At 43.3% G+C, this 21380-nt stretch overlaps 1 protein-coding gene across 4 annotated transcripts in view; it reads left to right on the top strand.

The window, feature by feature from the left end:
• Positions 1 to 21380, top strand: part of SH3PXD2A (SH3 and PX domains 2A) — a 205687-nt gene that overhangs the window by 54512 nt on the left and 129795 nt on the right. For all 4 annotated transcript variants that reach the window (XM_083866967.1, XM_083866965.1, XM_083866964.1 and 1 more), the window contains 2 exons: positions 3737 to 3813; positions 11110 to 11201. In XM_083866967.1, the coding sequence (XP_083723093.1) occupies positions 3737 to 3813; positions 11110 to 11201 (169 nt within the window). The remainder of the gene's footprint in view (positions 1 to 3736; positions 3814 to 11109; positions 11202 to 21380) is intronic.

The raw sequence follows: 21380 nt of genomic DNA, 5'->3' as shown, positions 1-21380 counted from the left end.
CTTGTAGTGTTTCTTTGCCTGATGATGCCTGGTGCTGTCCTGCCTCAAGACTGTGTTCCACAGTGTCACCAAGCCCCACAGAAGCCTGGTGTACTCAGCACAGGCTCGTGGGCTAATGGGAGCACCAGTGTGGATTGGATGCATTTGAGCTGGTTTGTTCTTGGCCTCATGGCATTTGTTAAAAGTCCATATTACTCCCAGTATGAGGTGATGCAGGAATAAAGTGATATTCCAAGGATACATTTAAGCTTACAGAATCAGCAGCTGCCAGATAGACAGTCTCCTGCACAGCTTTATTATTCCCACTTTGTGCACCCACTGTGTATACAGAAGGAAACTTAGTTCTTGTGAGAGAGGAGGTGTGTGGTCGTGAAATTAAAGACTACACATATATATATGTATATATATATACACACACACAGAGATGAAGGGATGACTTAAGATGTCTTCTACTATGTTAAACCTGATACTTTGCCTCTTATCCATATTAATTTCCTAGGAATAATATTTTCTTTAAAGAAAAAATGATAAAAATAAATACTGTTATCCTGCCTTAGCAGCAGGGCTGGAGCCCTGTCTTTCCCACGTCTCTCTTTCCAATTGCTGCTGTCTTCAGAGCCCTTCCTAACATGTGCCAGACCTCCCTTGGCCCTGTCCAAGCCTGGCACACCAGTGAATGAAATATTTGCATGAGGCAGCATCATCTCATGTAACTTATGACTGTCCATCTGAATCAAGACAGACTTCCTGTTCACTTCTTAGCTGGGCTGCAGCATGGTTAAAAGCCATTCATCCTGTAAAATGGGGCTGTACTGCCTGAGGAGGCTTAAAAGAGCTGCAGTAAAATTCAGGAGAGAATAAGCAGCACTCTGTGTACTCACAGAGAATACATCCCTTCCTTTTAGATGTGGTATAAGGTACATGATACCATATAAAAGTGGTACATGAACCCTCACAAGGAGATTGCCTGGGCTGTTCTGCATTCACCAGCCACCCTGGAACTTCCCCACCTTATCTTTGTGCTGGGAAAAATGCTCCCTTCCAGTGCCATCCAGAGGGCTCCTTGCTGGCTGATGTGCTCCTGCTGCCTAGATCTCTGCCTTCTCTGGATTTATGGTGACCCTACCTCCCTTATCGGGTAAAGCTTTCCACTGATGGGGTCTGCACTCACTTGGAGAAGGTAAAGAGTGTACAGCATGGGCCTCTCACATTCCCTTCCTTTTCCAGTCCTGTGGGACCTCCTTGCTTTCAGAGGAAGTCCAGGAGAAAAGGGGGAACTGGAGAGAGCCGTAGTGACTGGCTTGGGGTCTGCAGTGGTTCCTGCTGGTTGGTTGCGGTGGCTGTGACTGAGCTTCTGTCAGCAGTCTGTCTTCCCAGACAAGGGAAGAAGCTGGGCATTTGGGAAGCTGTCCCTCCTTAGAGGTACTTCAGTGACTCTGTCAATGAGACTTCTCTGCCTGAAGACCTCCAGAATTTGTGAGGGGGACCCTCCTTGCGGCCCATCAGAAATGGATATGTTTGCTGAGTGTCCTTGTTTTTTTCCTTGTTTTTTCTTTGTTGACTGCAACTCCCTGGTACTTGAAAATACTCAGTCTTCTCCAGATCTCAGCTTTTAATGCCATACTGGGCAGCTAAAGATCTTCCCCACTGGCCTCATTGAGCCTTTTCCAGTTTCCAGTAGCTGAAGGAAAATCTTTCTTTTGCTGACAGGATTAAAATGGAAACACCTTCTGGGCTTTGTTTTGTCCTAACATCACAGTTGCCCTGATATTTTCCATCTTCATTTAAGGACTGAATTAAGATTCATCATATCCTGAGGTCTTTTTTGTTTAATATAACATTCTCTGTTTAATATAACATTCTTTATTATTACTTTTAGAAAAGCTGAGTTGCATTTACAGGAGACCTTTCATGTGTTTAAGTCTTTGGTTCCTTTATGTTTTTATATGGTCACCCGTTCAACTTTCAACTCATGGCTTGAACTAAAAACAGGAAAGCCAGAAAGTGAGAATGTTTCCAAAATGTAGTTTTCTCTTTGCAGTATATTTATAAAATTTGCAGAAAAAAAATTCCAGGATCTCCCACACCAGCATTACTGGACTACTGAGAAAGGAACTACTCCTTTCTCTATTGCTACCGCTACCTCTTTCCTCCCCAAAGAAACCAGTTTATTGCAGTTATGTAGTACAAGCAAAGTGTGATCATCAAGGCAGGTAATTCTCACCATTTACCAGACAGAGAAGTACAAAAGCAAAAATGTTTTGGTGTGTCCAGAGTGGGTCAGTGCAGGAAGATGAAAGTGTCACTTTCCTTTTCCAGCAGCTTTTGACTAAATTGCTCAAGCTGAAATGATACGTCTGAGACACCCATTGAATATTTCTGGTGACCACAAGGCATCCCATCCGACAGGGACGGCTCAACACCAGTGTAGTAATGAGATAACCACAGGGAACCCAGAGAGATAAATTGAGGGCACCAGGAAATGGCTTCACCTCACAGCACAAACTGTTTTGTTGCCAGAATTGGGGATAAAGATAAACCACTTTCTCCTGTCTGAAACAAAAGGCTTTAACACCTTCCAGATTAGCAGCTATGGAGGAAAAGGCAACCAAAAGGGACAGTGTCTGGGGGGGAGTTAGAGCCTTTGCTACTGGAATGTCAAAGGCTGCCATTTCATTAACCTCAGATTGTGTAATCCAATGAAGTCAAAGCCACATTCAGATTTTGGATCTGATTTGATTTCTTAGTCCGGTTTCTTATCTCACAATCTATGGATGAGTATCTTATTTGCCTGTTGGCAGAAGAAGTTTGGAGCAGGGTGGGGTATAGATGCTGTGGTTTGTTTCATAGACATTTCATGGACTAAATAATGCTGGCAGATACTGTTTTCTTCTACTAAAAGGAGAACATACAATTTATTCTTGTCTCATTATATTAAAAGAAATACAGCACAAAAGGAAAAGGAAAGAAAACCACCAAAAAAAGCTATGAAGATATAATCCCCTCTAGCCAAAAAAATACCAACTCTATAACATCCTTGTGTGTGGGGAAACTCAGTTCCTAGATTATTTTGATAAACTTTGTTACAATCAGTTTCACACAAAACCCGGTTGTTTATTTAATCTTAACTGCTTGCAGAAATGTCATCCAGTAAGGGCATGGGGGTTATTATTTTTTTTTTTAGTTTTGAAAAAGAGAGTTTGTTTATTTTTCTTCTTTCATTTGGTTTCTCTGTGTAGATTTATAAGGGCTCTGTCACCAGCAGTCTTGTATTTGCTCGTGAGCTGGGTGTGTGGTTTGTCTGCCTGGAAGGGCAGGAGCATCCACAGTGGGAGGCAGCTGAGTGAGGAGCAGATGGAGTCCAGTGATGCTTCCTGCACAGCCAGCATGGACATGCCAAAGTGACCCTGAATTAGGAGCGAGTCATAACATAGTGTCAGTCCATCCCAGGGTAGTGCCATCAGTACAAGGGAACCAAACCCTTTTGTGTTATCTGCAGGATGAAATCAGAAACCCCCTCCTCTGTCCCATCAGTCTCCAGGTCCCCTTCCAGAGGGGAGAACCCTCTGCTCACACAGGCAAGACTGTGGTGGCAGTCATCCAGGTTTCATGTAACAGCCATGGCTGGAGGCAGGGATAAAACTCTGTCTGCTGACCTGCCTGCTTGGTGCTGCTGTGCTATCCCACATGGCAGGTGATGCCCCTAACCCTCCCCTTTCATGTGTTCTCTCCTTAGGCAAGATCCTGTTCCGGAGGAGCCATGTCCGAGACGTAGCAGTGAAGAGGCTGAAGCCCATCGATGAGTACTGCAGGGTAAGGGCTCTGGGGAGGGCAGGACAACCCTCCTGCCTGGGGGGCTCAGGGCCACCACCACGGCTGGCATTTCCCTGCTGGGTAGTGCTGACATCCATCACAGGGAAGGACGGTCCTTCCCAAACATCACCAAGACTTACAGGGCAGGTGGAAACAGGCTGCTGTTTGATCCCAGAGTCCTCACAGCATTTTACCTGGCAAACTTTATCTAATGGTTTGGTGCCTCATTCACTCAGTAAAGGCTTTAAGCCTCACCTGCCCTAAATGTGGATTTTATTTCTATATCAGCCTCAATGATTCAGGAGTTGAGCAGGCAGAGTGGCACAACTAAGGTGGTGTTTTCTTCTGTTTTCTGCCTGTCTGTCCCCTGGTGCCATATGGGGGACAGCAGTGGCTAGTGCAGCACCAAGGGTGGACCTGTGTCTTCCAGGAGTGCTCCTCTTCATGAGTGAAAGCCTAGAAATTTATTGCTGGACAGAAGAGCATTACTCTGTTGAGAAGAAGATTAAGCCACCTAATATTTTCTTCCTAGCCTGGAGTTTATGATTTGATGACAATTAATTCTCTGTCAGTAGAATAAAAGTCATTTCTAAGCAAGCAGGATTCCCAGTTTTTGCAGAGGTATTGAGTCCATCAGCACATTACTTAAACCTCAGACTTCCTCTCTTACTTCCCTTGAGCTTTTCTTTCCGTTTTTAGAAAGTCAGAGGAGCAGGTGGAGGGGGAAAAAAAGCATTCCCAAGAACTTCTCCAGTCAGACATTTGCTCATCCAAAATTGGAAGCAGATTGCCAAAGTGCCTGAGGCGTGCTGGGGGTGGTAGGGGTGGTGGTGAAACCTATGCCATCTGCACCCCCGGGGTGAGGAAGCTGTGATTAAAGTCTTCTCTCATGAGATCAGGCGTTCTTGTGTGACAATTAGTGTACTGTCTTCTGCTGGCAGCCAAATGGCTCTTTCTGAAATATGAAGGGTCTCACTGGGTCCCCAGCCACCCTCCTTCAGACAGGAACTGCCAGTGACAGGAACAGCAACGGCTGGCAGATGTCAGGCTTCACCCAGCAGATGCATGGTAGGGAAAGCAGGGACTTTCTTGTCCAGCAGTGAAAGCAGTGACCAGGGGCAGCTGGTTCTCTGGGAGTCCATTGTCTGTGCCCCAGACATTCCTGACCTGACCCAGCCAGGCCTGCTGAGGCTCCACTGGTCATGGCCAAGGGATGTGCTGTGGCTGATGGCATATTCATTGACACTGTGGTGCTGGGATTCCTCCTCTCCTCATTTCCTTTTCTCTCTCTTGGAGAAGTTCTGATTCAGGTTGTAGAATCATAGAATGGTTTCACTTTGGTTCAGATCTGCTGCTGCTGCCCAGATATGGCTGAATATGTCCCTGAAGCCAAGCTGTTTACTTAATCCATGTATTGACAGATGCTGCTTTTGTGAACAAAGACCCTGCAGCGTTGGATTAGCCCAGTTTACCCCAGCCCAGTGTTTCCTGTCTCCTGTAGCAGCCACAGTGGTTCTCAGCACTGAGTATCACAAACCTTTAGTGACTTCTCCAGAATATAACTCCAGTGGTCTCTGGCATGTATGTTTCTTGTGCCTGATGAAGTGCCTTTTTATTTCATTTGCAGTTTACTGTAATTTGTATTTAGTTTGCCTTTGTACACATTTTCTGCTTTTCTACCTTTCTCCAATGAATGTTTTGACTCTTTAAAGAATTGTATGGAACTGTAGAGCAAGAGCATAATTTTGACAAGGTCAGTCCTGCTTCTATAAGAGTTCAAAGCTTATGTCCCATGTTACTGCTCAAATGGGTAGGCTGACAAATTTGAAAAAATTAGAGAATTATGCTGGAATGATGTGGGTAAAGCTGAGGGAATAAATGTGATGTGGGATAATAAAATGAATAAACAAAACAATAGACCTCTGTCCACTGGAATCTGTGTGGCAGCAGAGGGGGGAGGCATATTCAAATCTAAAGTTCATGGCTTTTTTTTTTTTTTTTTTCAAGATGAGAGTTCTCCGTCCATTTCACCTGTCCTGGAAAACCAAAGCACAAATGGAGGATGCAAATGTTTGACCATTTGTTGTCTTATTTTTTCAGACTGTCTGTCAGTGTGACAATTTGCATGGCTGAGAAGCAGGTCTCACTCCTGCTGTGTGGATGTGTTTGTGGTTTCTGTGCCAGGAGTAGGCAGAGGCTGTCTTAGAGTTTGTGAGGCTACTTGGCAGTAAGGGGAGATCTGCAGAAGATTCTGTATTAGGGGCAGGATCCCTCTGGACCCTACAGCTTCGACCTCTGTTCCCCTCATGCCTGGGTTATTCCCAATGCATTGTACCAGCTTAGAGAAATGCCATCACAGAGGTAACTAGGCCAGTGGTTTTGCTAAGGCTGCAAGAAACTTTGAAGTTGCAATGAACGCAAGAGGAGTGGGATATATGGGAAGATTTCCAGGAGTTTTCTCATCTGTAAATATGAAAGTGCAGAGTCTGGATGTCCTTACTGGTAACCTGAGTGAGTTACCAAACAAACTGTGTTTTGTCAGTAAATGTGTGCTGCCCACTGGAATTAGTCTTTCTGGATGATTTCTGTCTTAACTGTAGGCTTGGAATTAGTTTAGTGTGATTTAAGGTCTTCTGGGCTCATTGGGCCTGATTTTCTAAATTTGTTTAGGAATTTTTGCCAATGTGAAAGAAAGAGCAACTTCATAGACCTCCCTCCCCAAGGGGCATTTTATTTATGAGGCTTTTGATCTCTCAAACAAACACACCTCTGGTGTTTGTCTAGTACCTACCATCCTGTCTTCAAGAAAGACCTTTCAGGTCAGTGGTTCCCAAAACCATAGCTCTGTCCTCTCACAGCCCTCTGGGAAGACGCAAGCCAGAATTTGCTGACTTCCAGGTTTGTGTGTGTTGATCCTAATCGAGGAAGCATCTTTGTGCTGGGAAGACCTTAAGATGGAACGTCCCATTGTCATAAACACTAACCTGGATTTGTCACATGCCTTCATGCTGTCCCATAAAGCTGGATATGGCTTTAAGTAGAAGTTTAGGGGCTCTTCTGTAGTGAGGCTTGAGCACCCCAATGGATACCACCTGCATAAAACTTAAATGAGCAAGTCACATCAGTGCCAGGAAGTACTTACTGGTCATTCTTTTATTAATGTTCACTATTTGAGAAACCATACTTCACAAACATAATTACCTCCGTCTGGGTCTCTCAGTCCTGCCTCTCTTTCAAAGTTTAATCCTTGAACCTGTCCAGACAGGTACACAGACATTTCTCTCTCTCTCCAGACATACCTCTACCTCTTCCACAGTTAAACATCCATGGCAGGGGGTAGACAAAGCACCCTCTTTCTCTAGCAATGATACAAGTTGCCAGACAAGTATGACCAGTCTTCCAGTTAATGCACATAAAGCTCAGTGTGGTGAGTACCATTCTGTGCATATATGTGCTCTGCATCTCTCTATATACACATATGTGGATCACTGTTTTATAAAGGTATCTGCATAAATGCAACCCACAGCGCTCAATGCATCATTACGAGTGCCTGCAGGGTTTTATTCCGTGTATTCCATGAAGCCTTTGAGCTGTGATACAATCCCACAGAGCAATTTCCAGTTCATGTAACCTTAAGCAATGAACCCTGCCTGCACTTGGTGCTCTGCTGGCTTTGACTGCTGTGTGTGGCACACAGCAGCTTTCCACAGGTGGGCTGGTGCTCTGAGAGTAGCTGGCCATCCCCAGCATGGACAGCTGCCTGCTCACACCCTGCCTAATGTTACAGCTTTTCAATAGCCTTTTGAGTCACCCACTCTGCAAAACTGTCTGTAACCTGTAATATAGAGGCAGACATCATTGCAGGCTGAAATGACACATAAAAGCCTATCTCCTGAGGGATACATGAGGGCTGAGCAGTGCACGTCCACCTGTGCATGCCAAGCAGGAAACATGCTATTATTGATAGTACTTTATGCTTGACCAAGGCTGAATTCTGCTTGCTGGCACTTTTTATCTCTCACCTTTCCTGTGCAAGTTCCTTGCTGTTCCTGGACGTTTGCTGTTTGTAGTTGAGTGCATTTACCTCAGGTTTCCACATCCCCAGAAGAATGTCACTTCCCTCTCCTTCCTGTCCTTTGTGTTCTTCTTTGTCTTTACACCTCTCTCCTTGACCCTTGCAGTCTTTCCTTGAGGCCGTTGCAGCTCTGCCCTGGAACTGTCTTGCTGGAAATGCCAGAAGCTTGCATTTCCCCTTGCAGAGTGACAGTGGTGTCCCTCATCTCCTCAACACACTTTTTGTTTGCTCACCGGAATCGTGTTGGCCTTGACTTGTTCATGGTAAATGTTGTGTATTTCCTAAAGAGACACTTGTCTTCACTAAACAGTGTCACTGCTCCCTGCTGCTATTCAGAAATTGTTAGAAGTATCATGATTGGTTTTATAGCCTTAATTGCACTTTTTTTTAACCATTTCTTAGAGTTTCTTACCACTTATTTGGGTTTTGTTCCTTTAAAGAAAAAAAAAAAAGGTAAAGGTTGACTGGTTGGAATTTACACCTGAGCTTCCAGAAAAACATGCAATGGCAAGTTACTATGAGGTGGATTTCAGTCCATCTCTGTGAATAAGGCTGGAAATTGCAGCACACTGGGAGATGACTCAGAAGCAGAAGAGCCAGCCCTGCCCCAGGGTGGGAAGGCGGATGGCTGGGTGTGGAAGTGACTGGCTGATTTTTATCCACTCCCTGCAAAAGCCTGGAGTCAGTGAAGTTATCCTTTTCAGTTATCCCCCTTTAGTTCAACAGGACCACAGTGCTTCTGGGAATTTCCAGGCAGCCAACCACTGATTTAGGGGGTTCAGATTTCCCAAAGCTTCCCTTGATTTAGAAACAAAAGTCTCCACAGCAGCTTTGCATTCCTCCATCGCTGAAAACCCACTCAGTGCTCCAGCTCAGTATTGACATCTGGAGCCTGGTTCTTGGGAAGGGTGAGCACCTGTGGCCTGTGGGGAAGTGGTGACTCTTTGGGAAGGCGTCTGATGTCCGAGACCCCCCGCAATGGGTGTAACTCGGGTGTTTGTGTTTCTCTAGTAATGATACGTATCATTTGCAGTGCTTGCTCTTGCCCCATTGACTGTGCAAGATTGAGCCCTTTGGGATTTCAAAACACACTGTAGATATTGAATATCTGAGCCTCCTAACCTTTCTGCAGATTAGGTAAGTGTTATTGCTCAGCATTGTAAGGGGTAACTGAAGATATATCCCAGCTGAGTTTGATGAAAAGAGGTTAAGTAACCTGCCCTAGCCAAAAAGGGTGTGAGTAGTAGAGCCAGCACTAAATATCAGCTCCATCCACTGTTGGCTAGACAGCATTGCTTTGCTGTCTATTGCTTGGGGTGCAGATGAATAAATGTTGTTTATGTTCTTGTTAGCCCATGCTGGTGAGACATTTCTCTTTCAACATGCTGTGATCATTACTATTCCTGGGCACTTCCTGACTTCCCAGTGTTATTCCTGGTTTGCCAGCTGGATGCATGTATTTATTTACAGTAGGTATAAAGGCAGAGCTCACACCTTTGTTATACTTTTAGACAAGTTTGAACAAACAGAGGTGGAGACCAGGGCATCCTTTGTTCCCATAAAAGTGTTTGAGTTTTCCAGCTGTTCCGTTTCATCCTGCCTTAGTGCAGCAGCCAGTGGTGCTCACCCTGGCACTTGGACCCACCAAGCTTTGCCCAGCTTCTGCATCTGATGCTTCCTTCTTTTTGCAAGGCATCTTTTCCAGCTCTGTAGTGTAATTCTACATGACCAAAGGACAGAGCCTAATTTTTCACAGACCTAGTGATACCAAATGGATTTTCCTAATGTTCTTATAACATCCCTTCACAAAAGAAAGAAGAGTTGTAGATGTGGAAGCATTTAACTTTGAATGTCTGAACACCTCAAAACAAGACCCCATCATCTAATACCGGAGACCTGCACTTTCACAGCAGGATTTTTCCAACTCTTTTCCTTCACATCCCCAAGCAAATGTGGCCACCTCTAAAGCCTGGTTAAAAACAGCTGTGATGGTAACCAACTGCCCTGTCCTGCCTTTGTGCTTTGGTTGAACCTTCTGGTGTGTCTGACCAATATCAGTCAGATGTCTCATGGTTAATATAACCTGTTCACCCTAATGCATCTTCATTTAGTTCTGGTGCAATTTTTCATCCATCTTTCAAGATTGTTTGTGCTACTTTCAACTAGGAGAAGAGCCAGACAATCTCATTTTGTCAAACAGGTTTACAGCAACTCTAAGAAGCTTGCTCTATATTTAACCTGTGGCCTATTTTCAGCATAACTTAGCACAGGAGGAGGTGAAGTCCAGCCTCTTTTCCTCTCCTGTTTGTCATTTCTGGAGGCAGAGTCACGTCACTGAGAGCTGCTGCCCCATCTCTGTGGGCTGGGCACAGCTCTGATTTCTTTTGACACCATAAAGCTCTAGATTCTGAACAGCAAATTCATAGCATGTTTCTGCCTTGTGTGCTTCTCTTGTTTTAGGTCTTGCTTTCCAGTACACTTCAACATAATATGGTTGATGGCCAGACTGTACTGAGCTATTGCTGAAGGTAACAAGTGCTACATCCCTCTGCCAAGGCTAGTGCACAGACATTGTTAGCCAGGATGTGCTGTGCAACCTTCTTCATGCAGAAAAAGCCTCTCTGTGTTTTGGTTGGGTTTGATTTGGTTTTTTCAGACACTTAATCAAACTTCCTTTCCTGTTAATTTAGGAGCAAATTGTTGTTTGGTTTGGTTATGGGGTTTTTTTAGCAAACTCTGCTTTTTGTGTGGACAGTGCTTAATGGAAAGCTTTATGAAGCACTTTAATCTGTTGTCTTAGTGGGTGTTGAATTTGTGTACATTGACATAGGGCCTGTAAGCCATAACTTCAGCATTTGGTGTGCTGTGCAAGCCCATATCACAAACTGTCCCAGCCACAGAGCACTTACCTGTGCAGCATCATGGTTTTGCACTTGTGGACCAAATTCTGCTCTTGAGCACATGGCGAAATAAATTACATTGGCTTATTCTAAGAACTGTTGCTCGTGTGAATTCATTGCTTCCTACCTGACATTTGCAGTCAAGGCTTGTTATTTGCTTTCTTCTCAGGTAAGTACCCAGGCATGATGCTGTTCTTCAGTATTCTTTTCCCACTGCCAGGACTGTTTTGCCTCCTCGTGCTTGGTAATTTAGATGTTTGAAGCCATGTTTCAAACTTGTCTTATGTCTAAGTGCTTATGACTCTCTGTTTTGTTTTGCAGGCACTGGTTCGGCTTCCTCCCCATATTTCACAGTGTGATGAAGTCTTCAGGTTCTTCGAGGCTCGCCCGGAAGACCTTAACCCTCCAAAAGAGTAAGTGTTGTGATGGTTTTCCAGTGCTGCTCAGTACATTTTGATTAGCTGGAAGGAAAAGGTCATTTGTTTTTATTACTGCTGTAAACGTGGGAACAGATTTTGTGGCTTTCAAGGACTATCTAGAAAATGCCCATCAGTTACACACCACCACTTTGGGTGAGTGGAGGACAGGGAAGTCAAGCAACCCTCAGACACAATTTTCATCCATCCTCCACCCACCTTTGCATTGTTTCTTGCTCACGGTTCTAGTGAGGGAACCTCCCTTGGTTTGTGGGTTTTACCTGATAGTTATCACCAAAGAGTCGTTTAGTTCCCAAAAAGCGTTGGCTCAGTAGCAGAGGGAAATCCTGCCAGTAAGCACTTGGCTCATAATTGCCAGCTGCTTCTTTAAATTTACTCCTGCCCAGAGATACTTAGTTATCAATAGAGAGCAAGATTGTGGTCCAGATCCAAAATTGTCTCTGGAGAGTCTGTTCTTTCCAAGCAGGAAGCCAAGAAAAGGAGGAGGGAAAGAGTTCCCATTAAACACAAGACAGAATCATAGCCTTTGCCTTGGAGCAGACAGGCTGATTCATGCTGATGCAGTTAGGGTTCATAGGACTAATTTATCCAGGGAAAGCGTTGGCAGGAGGGTATTTACAAGCAACAGTGCTGCCTTGCCTGGCATTTCCTTTTCTCTTTCATCCCAAACAGGATATATTTTATTGTACTCTGCAATAAGATTTTGACTTGGCCCCATTGTGTTTTGTGCTATTTTGTTGCATGATTTGAAACTTGATTGCAGGCTGTGTTACCATAATTTGCTTTCTCCTGTGTTTGCACAGCCCACTGGATAAGGGGAAGTGGATGCAAAGCTCATGGGATGGGCTTTGGGCACTTCAGCACATGCAAACCTGTAGTTATTGGAAAGATTTGTATTGGCTTCAGCTGTCTGCTCCTATGCTGGTGAAAAAGAGAGGAGGACCTTTGCAATTTCATTTCCCAGACTTTGTTTCTTGCACATGCATGGGTTTATACAAGGAGATGTATTAACATGTGTACTAAAGAAAACGCTGCTAGCATCACTGACAGCAAAGTCTTTTTCTTTCATGAATGAAGGAAAGAGCAGTTTTAAATCCAAACTCTGGATAAAGAGCTGCTCTTTTATTTCCTACCTAGCCTTGTTTTAGGAAAATACTTGGTGAGAATAAATATAGTTGCTTGTTCATTGTTAAATACATGTTGCAAACTTAGAAAACATTGCAACAAAATAAGCCTGTCGCGCTCTGAGACTTACTGATTATCACAGTTTCCACTTAGGTCTGCAAGTAGGTTTGTAAAGTTTGCTTGATCCCACAACACCCCATTTGTGATGCAAAGATACATCCCCGTGTGCCAGGCAGAAATAGGCACCCAGAAAAGGAGTTGGTTCAAGAGTTATGAAAGAGTTCACATGGAGGATCTCAAATGGATGTTATGAGTGTGCTTGAAAATTCCTGTCTACTTTCTGTACTGATGCAGACCCTACAGCAACTCTGCAAGGCAGGAGACTGGGACCCAGGCCCACCCCCAGACATGCAATAACCATTACAGCTTGAGTCCTTGTCCCTACTCAAAGTTGTAGAGGACCTGTTTGACAGCCTTGCAGGAATTTTCAAGTTATCCCTTCACTCCCCTCTGGAAAGACAAAAAAAGACTAAATGTTCTCAGCCCAAGCCTTGCATCCTATTCCAACCTAGTAATAAGTGTGATTTATTTCCCTGGAAAATGTAGAGCAATAACCTGATTAAATCTCACTTCACTAATGTCTGCAAGACATTAATCTAGCTGGGTTTAAACAAATCCTACCTCGTCTTCTGTAAGCAAACAGATCTTAGGGAAGGTGTCTAAGGTTTCTGCTGGGAGTGCTTCACAAAAGATGTATTGTTGAAAGTGAAGATTAGTCTCTACAAAAAGATGATGTAAAAGCCAATGGAAACATCTTAGTGTTTTTCTTCTGTGAACTGAGGGGGAAGGGAACAGATCTGAGGCTCATTGGACCACTGTGTAGGGTCCAGGGAAAGGACACCTCCAGGGTGATTCTGAACCTCAGCAGGCGCTGCAGGAAGGAGCATGATTCCAGAGAAATCCCAATTTATTCCCTTGTTTGTTACTCTGCCAAGCCCCTCCAGAAACAGTGAGCCAGTGCTGCCCAAGCTCTGTGAATTCAGTCTTCCCTGGACCTCATGGTTCATCATTCCTCTAACTCGAGGTAGGGCTGTAGCCTGGAGGCATCATCTATACTATCCTAATTATTTTATCTATTTCTTCAGCTGCTTCTTGTAGCCCTCAGCACAGAGGAGGTTTGTATGTTGATCTATCAGCACAGACATGGCATTCAACTTGTTGGATTAAAGAACAATAAACGACTCAGCCACCAAGGGGCAGCAAACAGAATTGCTTGTGCTGCCTTCATGTCTCCTCTTTGTGCACAAGGAGATAATCTTTAGTTTCATGTTGAACTGCTCAGTTTTTCTGCGGCAGCTTGGCCTCATAAGACAAAGCCTGACCTAGGGTTTAATTAATTAACTAATTTTCAGGAGTGTAACTTTAATCCCATGGGCATTTGGGTTGTTGAGCCCAGAAAGTCCATTTAGTTATTGTATGTCATTGACTAAGCATGTGCTTCCAGACAAAAATACATGAAAGCTTAAACATCGAGGGAGGAGACACAAAAATGTCTGGTTTACCTTGCAGCTGGGATATGCAGAGGTATCCATGCCTTTAATTGCTGAGCCATGGCTTGCAATGGTGGACTAATCTATGCGGTGCATGAATTCAGCCACAAAGCTGAGCTCTTCACTTCTGTTCCTATTGCCTGAAAGACACCAAAATTCCCCTGTAGTTCCTTAGGCACTTTTACAAATGTGTTGCTGGCTGCTTCCTTACAACCCTTCAGCTGCCCTACCCTTGCCTCCTCCTGCTTCTCTGTGCGGTCCTGTCCAGGTTATGCCGTGTTTGGCTGGCCAGCTGCTCCCCACAGAGTGATTTCCTACTGCTGCCGTGCTCCGGCTGCCCGCAGTGCTGAGCAGCTCACAATCCAGCTGTAATAAAAGCTGGGCTTTCCCAATGCTCTAATAATCCGGCCAATTTGCTCGGTTGGATTCACAGCTTAGGTTTTCTGTTTCCTGTTTTGGTGATGGTCCAGGCTTTTGAGTCCTGTGACAATAGGCAGAAGGTTTTTCTTCCAGACCATTAAATCTCTCCTGGGTACAGCAGCTCACAGGCAGAGAGCTGGAGAGATGTCTCAAGAAATCTCAGCATTTGTGCTGGTTGACAGTCTCCTCTGACCCTGCCCCTGGTGGTGGAGGTAGCTCCAGGCCAGATAGCTCCCAACAGGTTTCCTTCATGTGGCATGGGAAAGACCACAGGAGGACTCTAAATTCCTGTGTGGAATGGTCTGGGAGCATTCTCAGGCTGTTTCACATGGTGGAAGCATGGCTTTTGCAAGGAAGCTGATGGGCCACTGCAAGGAAGCAGTGATGTGCCAGGCAGGGCTGGGAGCTCCAGTGATGGTGTTCTGGGGCAGCTGTTTCCACTGCTTTGACTCCATCCCCTGGATTAGCCACAGGGAAAGCAAGCTTCAAACCATCGGCTCTGGTACAGGAGGAGCAGTTTTCAACTCCTTATGTTTCCAATATGTGACATTTTAGCATTTGAGCAAACGCCTGTAGGCACATGCTGGGCTTGTGTCCTTTACCATGCCCACATAGGTGCCAGGTCTTGCACTGCCATGAGAAAAGAGGTAAGAAGCAAGTGTGTTTTTATTTATCACACTGTTCTAAGTAAACACCATGTCACTGAAAACCATTCATTTACTGGATACTTCTGTTAATAATTACAATTACTGATAGCTAAACCAGAGGTAGATTAATTTCAGATTTCTGCTGGGGATTTAAATTCAAGGCTGAGGTCAGGCCAGGGCTCACAGTCAACAAACAAACTCTCAGAAACCAATTTTTTTAATGACTCTATTTTACTAAAAATAACAGAAATACCCAAAAAGTAGGATTAATCAATTAGACATTGCATATGGTTTACTGGTTTTAGGGCTTTTTTTGCAGTGAGTTTCAAAATATCATAGCCAGACCACTCTTGTGAAAGTTTGTTTTTTCTTTGTGTCTAGATCCAGTCTAAAAAGCAGATCAAGAGCCAAGGATTCAGTTCTCCAATACTTCCCCCTACAGAAATGCATGCAGGCTCAAACAAGATTTCTGTTTAAACCACCACTGATAATATTATCAGCTGAATTTAAAGCAGTGCTCAATATCTGAGAATAATTTTCCAGTAAGAATCATAAAGAAATTTTCAAACAATATGCAAATATAGAAAAGCTAGTGGACTTAATAGGTATATGACTTATTATGAGGATTCATGCAGAAAATGGAGTTAATGCTGAAGGTTCCTTTACTAAAGAACAGAAATGCTCTATTGTAGTCTGTAGCTATGAGCTTTACTGATCGTTTCTCTATCAAATAAGTATTGGTGTAACACTTGGATGCTCTGATTCCAGGCAGACACTGTTAAATGGAAGCTGGATTCTCCTCTTATTCTTCATGTATTACAAATACCCTGATAAGAATACTGAACAGAAATAGCCAGGGTGATGGAGGGACCATGTTAAGGAAGCTGCTTTAGTTTATGAGTGTATTAGTGCTAAAGCACAGCTCCCTAATACACTATTTTCTATCCATAAGCACGATTGTGTCTATAAACATTTCTGTTTCTCAGATCTGCTCTGTAATAGCAATTACCTATTGGTAGAGGAGGAAAACTTTTCATGTGTGAAATATTATTCTGATTTGTTTGATATTATAAAAATATTTTCTCTTGCATTTCATACCTTACATTTCATTGCTTATATTTCACTTACATTTTGATCACTTTTGAATTGTGTTTCCCAATACATTGGACAGCTGAGTCTCTGAGCAGACGTGGTACAAGGAAAGCTGGTGTTCTCTTTTTGTGATTGCTCTTTCTTATAGGAATTACAGTACAGATAATTTCCACATCATTTAGGAATGTGGTCAGCACCAGTCGATGACAATTGGCGTTACAGTCTGAATTTGGCACTGGTACTGTGACTGCTCAATGCACACATTTTATTTGGGAAATCTGTTCCTCTTGTTCCGCTTGAGAGAGGCAGAATGGAAATTAATTTCCCTAAGAAATGCAAAATCAGAAAAGAGATAGAGGTTTTATTTTTGCTGAGATGTTTGTTTGTTTGTTTGTTTAGTTTTTTTGGGGTTTTTTTACCTGGGAAGTAAATTATGAAATATAGAGTGGGAAAGGTTCTGATTAAAGATTGTGATAGGATAAGGCAGTTAAAACCCACTGTCTTGAAGGGAAGAAAAAATTAGTATTCTCAAAGAATTATTTATTCACTGAGGTTTAAGTAATTAAGGATGCAATAATGTGTTGGGGCTGTTATTGCCAAGAGCCTTGCTTGGCTACTCCTAACTTCACACAGCTCTCACTGATTTCACTGGGAATTAGGTACCACAGCTCTTCAAGCATCTCAGTGGAGTAGAGCACCTGTGTTTATTTTCTGAAATGTGCTTCATTTAGGGCTGTATTTATTAGCAATATTTGGCCTCAGCACCTAAATTTGTGAAAAAAAGATGTTTCCTGGGCTTTTAGATCTCAGAAATGCTTTACAGTGTCCTGCTCACAGTGTGGAACTGTCACAACCCGTGGCTGAGAGGTCAGGCAGCCCAGGGCTAGAGGAGACAAGTGTGGCTGGTCCCCAGTTGTGCCCTTGTGACCTGGAGAGCAGGAGCTCAGGCTCTGGGACACTGCCAGGTGGGGCTGTGATTTCCCCTGTGAGTGCTGCCTTTCATCCCTGCTCCTGATCTCTGGAAGGTCTGGCTTGGAGATCCTTATCTTAAATAAACTAAGCCAATGCAGGAATGGAAAAAAGGAAATAACAGATTCATTACTTGTTCTCTTCTTTAGTTTCACATGGGACTTTCCCTTTTGTTTGTAGCATATAAACTGATTTGGACTGGAGTATCAAATGGAGGGTATTGAAATTTGCTACTGGCTGCAGCATTGGTGATACAAGCAAATAACTCAGCCTTCCTGGGAAAAGATTGGAATCTTTTTTGCTACTCTTTCAGAAAATGAAAAAAAGGAATTATATGTAGATAAATATCAAACAATAAACCTGGGGGAAAACAGAAAGCATGCTAAATAAAATAGATTCAGCAACCAGAAAAAAAACTTGTAGAAAAATGGCAGCTGGAGCAACATGAGCTTTTATCCCTTGCCTTGGGTATCACATTTGGGTTGGCTCACACTTTCAGGCCTGACTGTGAAAGGACACAGAGCTGAGAGGAGCAAAGACAGTTTAATGTACTGACACTCGGCACTGGCAGCCAAGTGTACAGAAATAGCTTTTGCCTGGATTGGTTATAAGCAGGCTGCAGGGTTTAAAATTGGGATGCTGTCATGGGCACAGGATGGATTAAGAATAAACAGACTTACTCGAAATTCATCAGCATGAGAATGGGATTAGAGCTCTGCCAACACCCAGCAGCTTCAGCAGTGGCACTGGACACTGCCTTGCTGGGTGAAACACAAGAGAGTGTCAGCTAGTTAAAGTTCACAGTTTATGAGCACAAATTCAAATTTTTTTTTTTCTTTCAGTGTAGAAGAGTGACTGCGAGGCTTTGAAATGCAGAGATGTTGCCTTTAAAAAAACTAAATGCCAAACCTGGCTCAAGAGCTTTTTTCCTGTCCAGTAATTTTTCCCATATACTAAAGGAACAATCACTGCTGATAACTTGCCAATGCCTATTTTGTAGACTAGAAAGTAATAGTTTACTTATTGTTTAACTTAAACCATAAAATTTCTTCTTTCTGGAGAAGCTGAGGGGTTAAGGCAGGGCACTAGGAAATCTGCTCCTTACTGTCTCATTGATTTATTTTGTGATGGCTCTACAATTTATTTTTTTTTATTTACAATTTATTTTTGATGGGCTCTACATGCAGAATGATTGCAGAGTTTTGGTTTCAGAGATTTGCTAAGAGGATTTGATTCTGGTACGGAAAGCCCATTCTTTCCATAATATAGTTTTAGAAATGACCAGTTATAAAAATAATTTGTTTTAAAACATCATCACTCAGTGTTGGAAGACACATTACTTTGAAAATCTGTCAGGAAAGCTTGTTCTGTAGGTGCTCCTAGATGCAAAACTAATTAGAAAGTCAAAACAGTAAATTTATTAGTTTATGGCAGTAGGGGAAACCTGCCCTAATGAGACAGGATTGGATCAGAACCAAAATAACAGGATTCAGAGATTATCAGGCTTGTGAGAGAGTTGAGGTACCAGTTATCCTTGAGCATGCACTTCTAGAGAGGTTTGGCTGAATGCCATGGGATCTTCTGGAGTCCTCTGTTTAAAGGCAGGTGGTGCTTGGTTTGAAGGCCACAGGGTTGAATTGCCCATGCTGATAGACAAAAGAGATCTTTATCTCCATGCAGAAAAGTGTCTGATCCTGATGTTCTTTGTGGATAAGCCTGGAACTCCCTCCTAAGGAGAGGACAAGGGATGGGGACTTGCTTTTCTTATCTGGGTTTCTTGCTCTGGTGAGCCCCTGCTGGCAGGTTAATTGCACACTGTCACCATTGACTCATCACCTGCCAGGCAGGAGGAGTTGGGGTGGAGTTTTCTATTTATTAACATGACAGAGTTGAGTATAGCCTGTCTTGTCCTCTGTGTGTCACATCTCTGGAAAGCAAGAATAGGCAGCTTACATTGCAGGTATGGTTATATCACAGAGAAGAACACAGCCTGTCATTGCTGTGTCTATAATATGGTTGCACTATTGTTTAATGAAGATCTTCCACTCTGAAGAGGAGGGCGCTAGGGACAGGCATGCTCAATGGGGTGGTTGCTGCCAGGGTGATAAGTTATCCCCCAGTGGTGCCTGAGGTCAGATGGGATTTTTCAGTTGTCTGCTCTTCCTATTGTTGATTGCTGTGTAATTTTGACCTTGCTTGTCTGGAGAGTCCCTTTGTTTCTAGCACTGTTGAGGATCAGTAGCCTCACTGGTTATAAAAGAAGTTTTTTTTCTCATGTACACATGCCTTGTGTGACCCTGTGTGTGATTTTGAACTGTTTGGGGGCCAGGTAAGGCATTGCTCACAATGTATTTTAATGCTGGTGACCACCACAGGCCAGGTGGAGTTGAAGTCTCACATTTATTTAAGGTGAAGCATTGCTGTCTGAACACTGGTAAGTAGAGGTGATCTTCCTCAGTAAACAGGACTTTGAGAGTCCCTTTGCATCCAGCAGTTGCCTCTGAAAAGACAGAGGAAGCCTTAGCAACCAAAGGGTGCTGAGCAACAGGTAAAGCAATGTCTCTCTGGAGAGCTGCAGCCTCTCCTGCATTTTGTTGAGATGAGAACTAGATTTTGGTTCTGACTTGGTTGAATTATATTATTATTTTTCAGTGTACCTTTCTTTACCTGTTCATCTTGGGCCACCAAAGAGTTTGTGCTAGAAATCCATTCCATTACATACACAGGGCTCAGTGTTTTGTGTCTGTCCCAGAGATTTGCATTCAGCTCCCAGTGCTATTGTAGGTAAAAATCTTGTTTATAGCAAGCCTGGGAAAAAAACCCCAACTTTTGTGGCAGTAGGGAGCCATCCCCTGGAGTGCTGCACATATCCGAGGTGATCTCTTTTGCTCTGTCTTCTGTCTCTTGAGAAATGGGGTGGCTTTAGGACTCTGTATATATAAAAAAATACCAGACCTCAAGTGGCTCTGGCTGAAGGAGACACAGTGATCTATTAGTAGATTCATTTCCACCCTTTCCATCTTCCTGACTGGTCTGCTGCTGTCTGTCTTTCATGCATGCTGTTCCCAGAAACACAAGCAGAGGATCAAATAACAATGTGTTTTGACTCCAAACTCTGGAATGACTTATCATGTTATCAAAGCTTTTGATTTAATTGAAATTTCACAGATAACCCTAGACCTGCTTTTAAGTGCAGACTGAAGAGGCAGTGGGAATTCAATTAACCACCCTACCTCCCCCCCCATCGCACCACCATCCCCTCTTTTAATGCTTGCATCTTGTTTGGGAGTTTTATGGAAGGGATTTGCTACTGCTTATCTCCAGCTAGAGCTATGTATCTGGGTTCAAAGATACCCTTTGTTTTTGGGCCTCTGTCTTTTTCCATTTATGCCAGAGTTTGGTCGGAATGCCTCTGCTGACAGTAATGGATAATTTGAGATTGACACTGATGTAAGGATTGCAGAATTTGCTGTGTTATAAGTAGAATTCTTTCCTTGTCCTCTTGTTCATCTCTTAAAACAATTGGCCTAAGCTCAGGAAGATGTTCATTTAAACAGACCTTGGATATATAGTGAATAGAGGATTGACTGTGGCTTTGCAATATTTTAGTATAATCTAATAAATGCTGGTTATTTGCTGGATTCCTGCAAGCTGTATTTGCTTCCCAGCTCCAAGGAGTTTTAATAGCCACTCCAGTACTGCTGACTGCAGTGCACTGTGGTGAACCTCAGAACATTGTATATGTCTGATTACATTTGCTTTCAATTACAGTCTTGTGGGTTTGAAAAATCAGAGCAGTTCAGGCTCATTTGAGAACCACCACAAAAAATCACCAGTAACCTGAGATAGCTAGTGTTTGAAAATATAAAAGAAGAAGAAAATGTTGAATATTGGGGACCAAAAAAATTTATTTTGCTTTATGAGAAGTCAATCGTGGCAACAGCTGTAGGATTAGAGCAGCTGAGGCACCATATCTAAAAGATAAACCTTTTCCTTTCCCATCCTGGCGTGCCAGGAGTGAAGTGTGAGTGACTCATACCAGAGACAGTGCTCATCAGAGGCCTGAAGCTCTCCTGGTGCACTAGTGAATTAGCAATGCTGCTGTCTCTGCTGCTCCTCATTGGATAGACTGCTGATCCTTTTCCTAAGGATTAGAACCTCACCAACATCCTCCTCTCTTGCTAGGGAAGCTGCATAGTTCTTGAAGATGCTAAAATTAAATTAATCTTATTTCAAAACGCACCATTTTGTGGAGGTGTGGATTATCCTCTAAATTTGACTAAAAGAGGAGCTTTCTTTTCATGAAAACATTTAAGCAAAAATTAACTTCTCAGTTCCTGTTGAAATGTGGT

This window comes from Zosterops lateralis (assembly GCF_965231275.1).
Source record: "Zosterops lateralis genome assembly, chromosome: 8".
Lineage (NCBI taxonomy): Eukaryota > Metazoa > Chordata > Aves > Passeriformes > Zosteropidae > Zosterops > Zosterops lateralis.
Note: the sequence above shows the minus strand (reverse complement) of the source record. Positions and strands in the feature narration are given on the sequence as shown.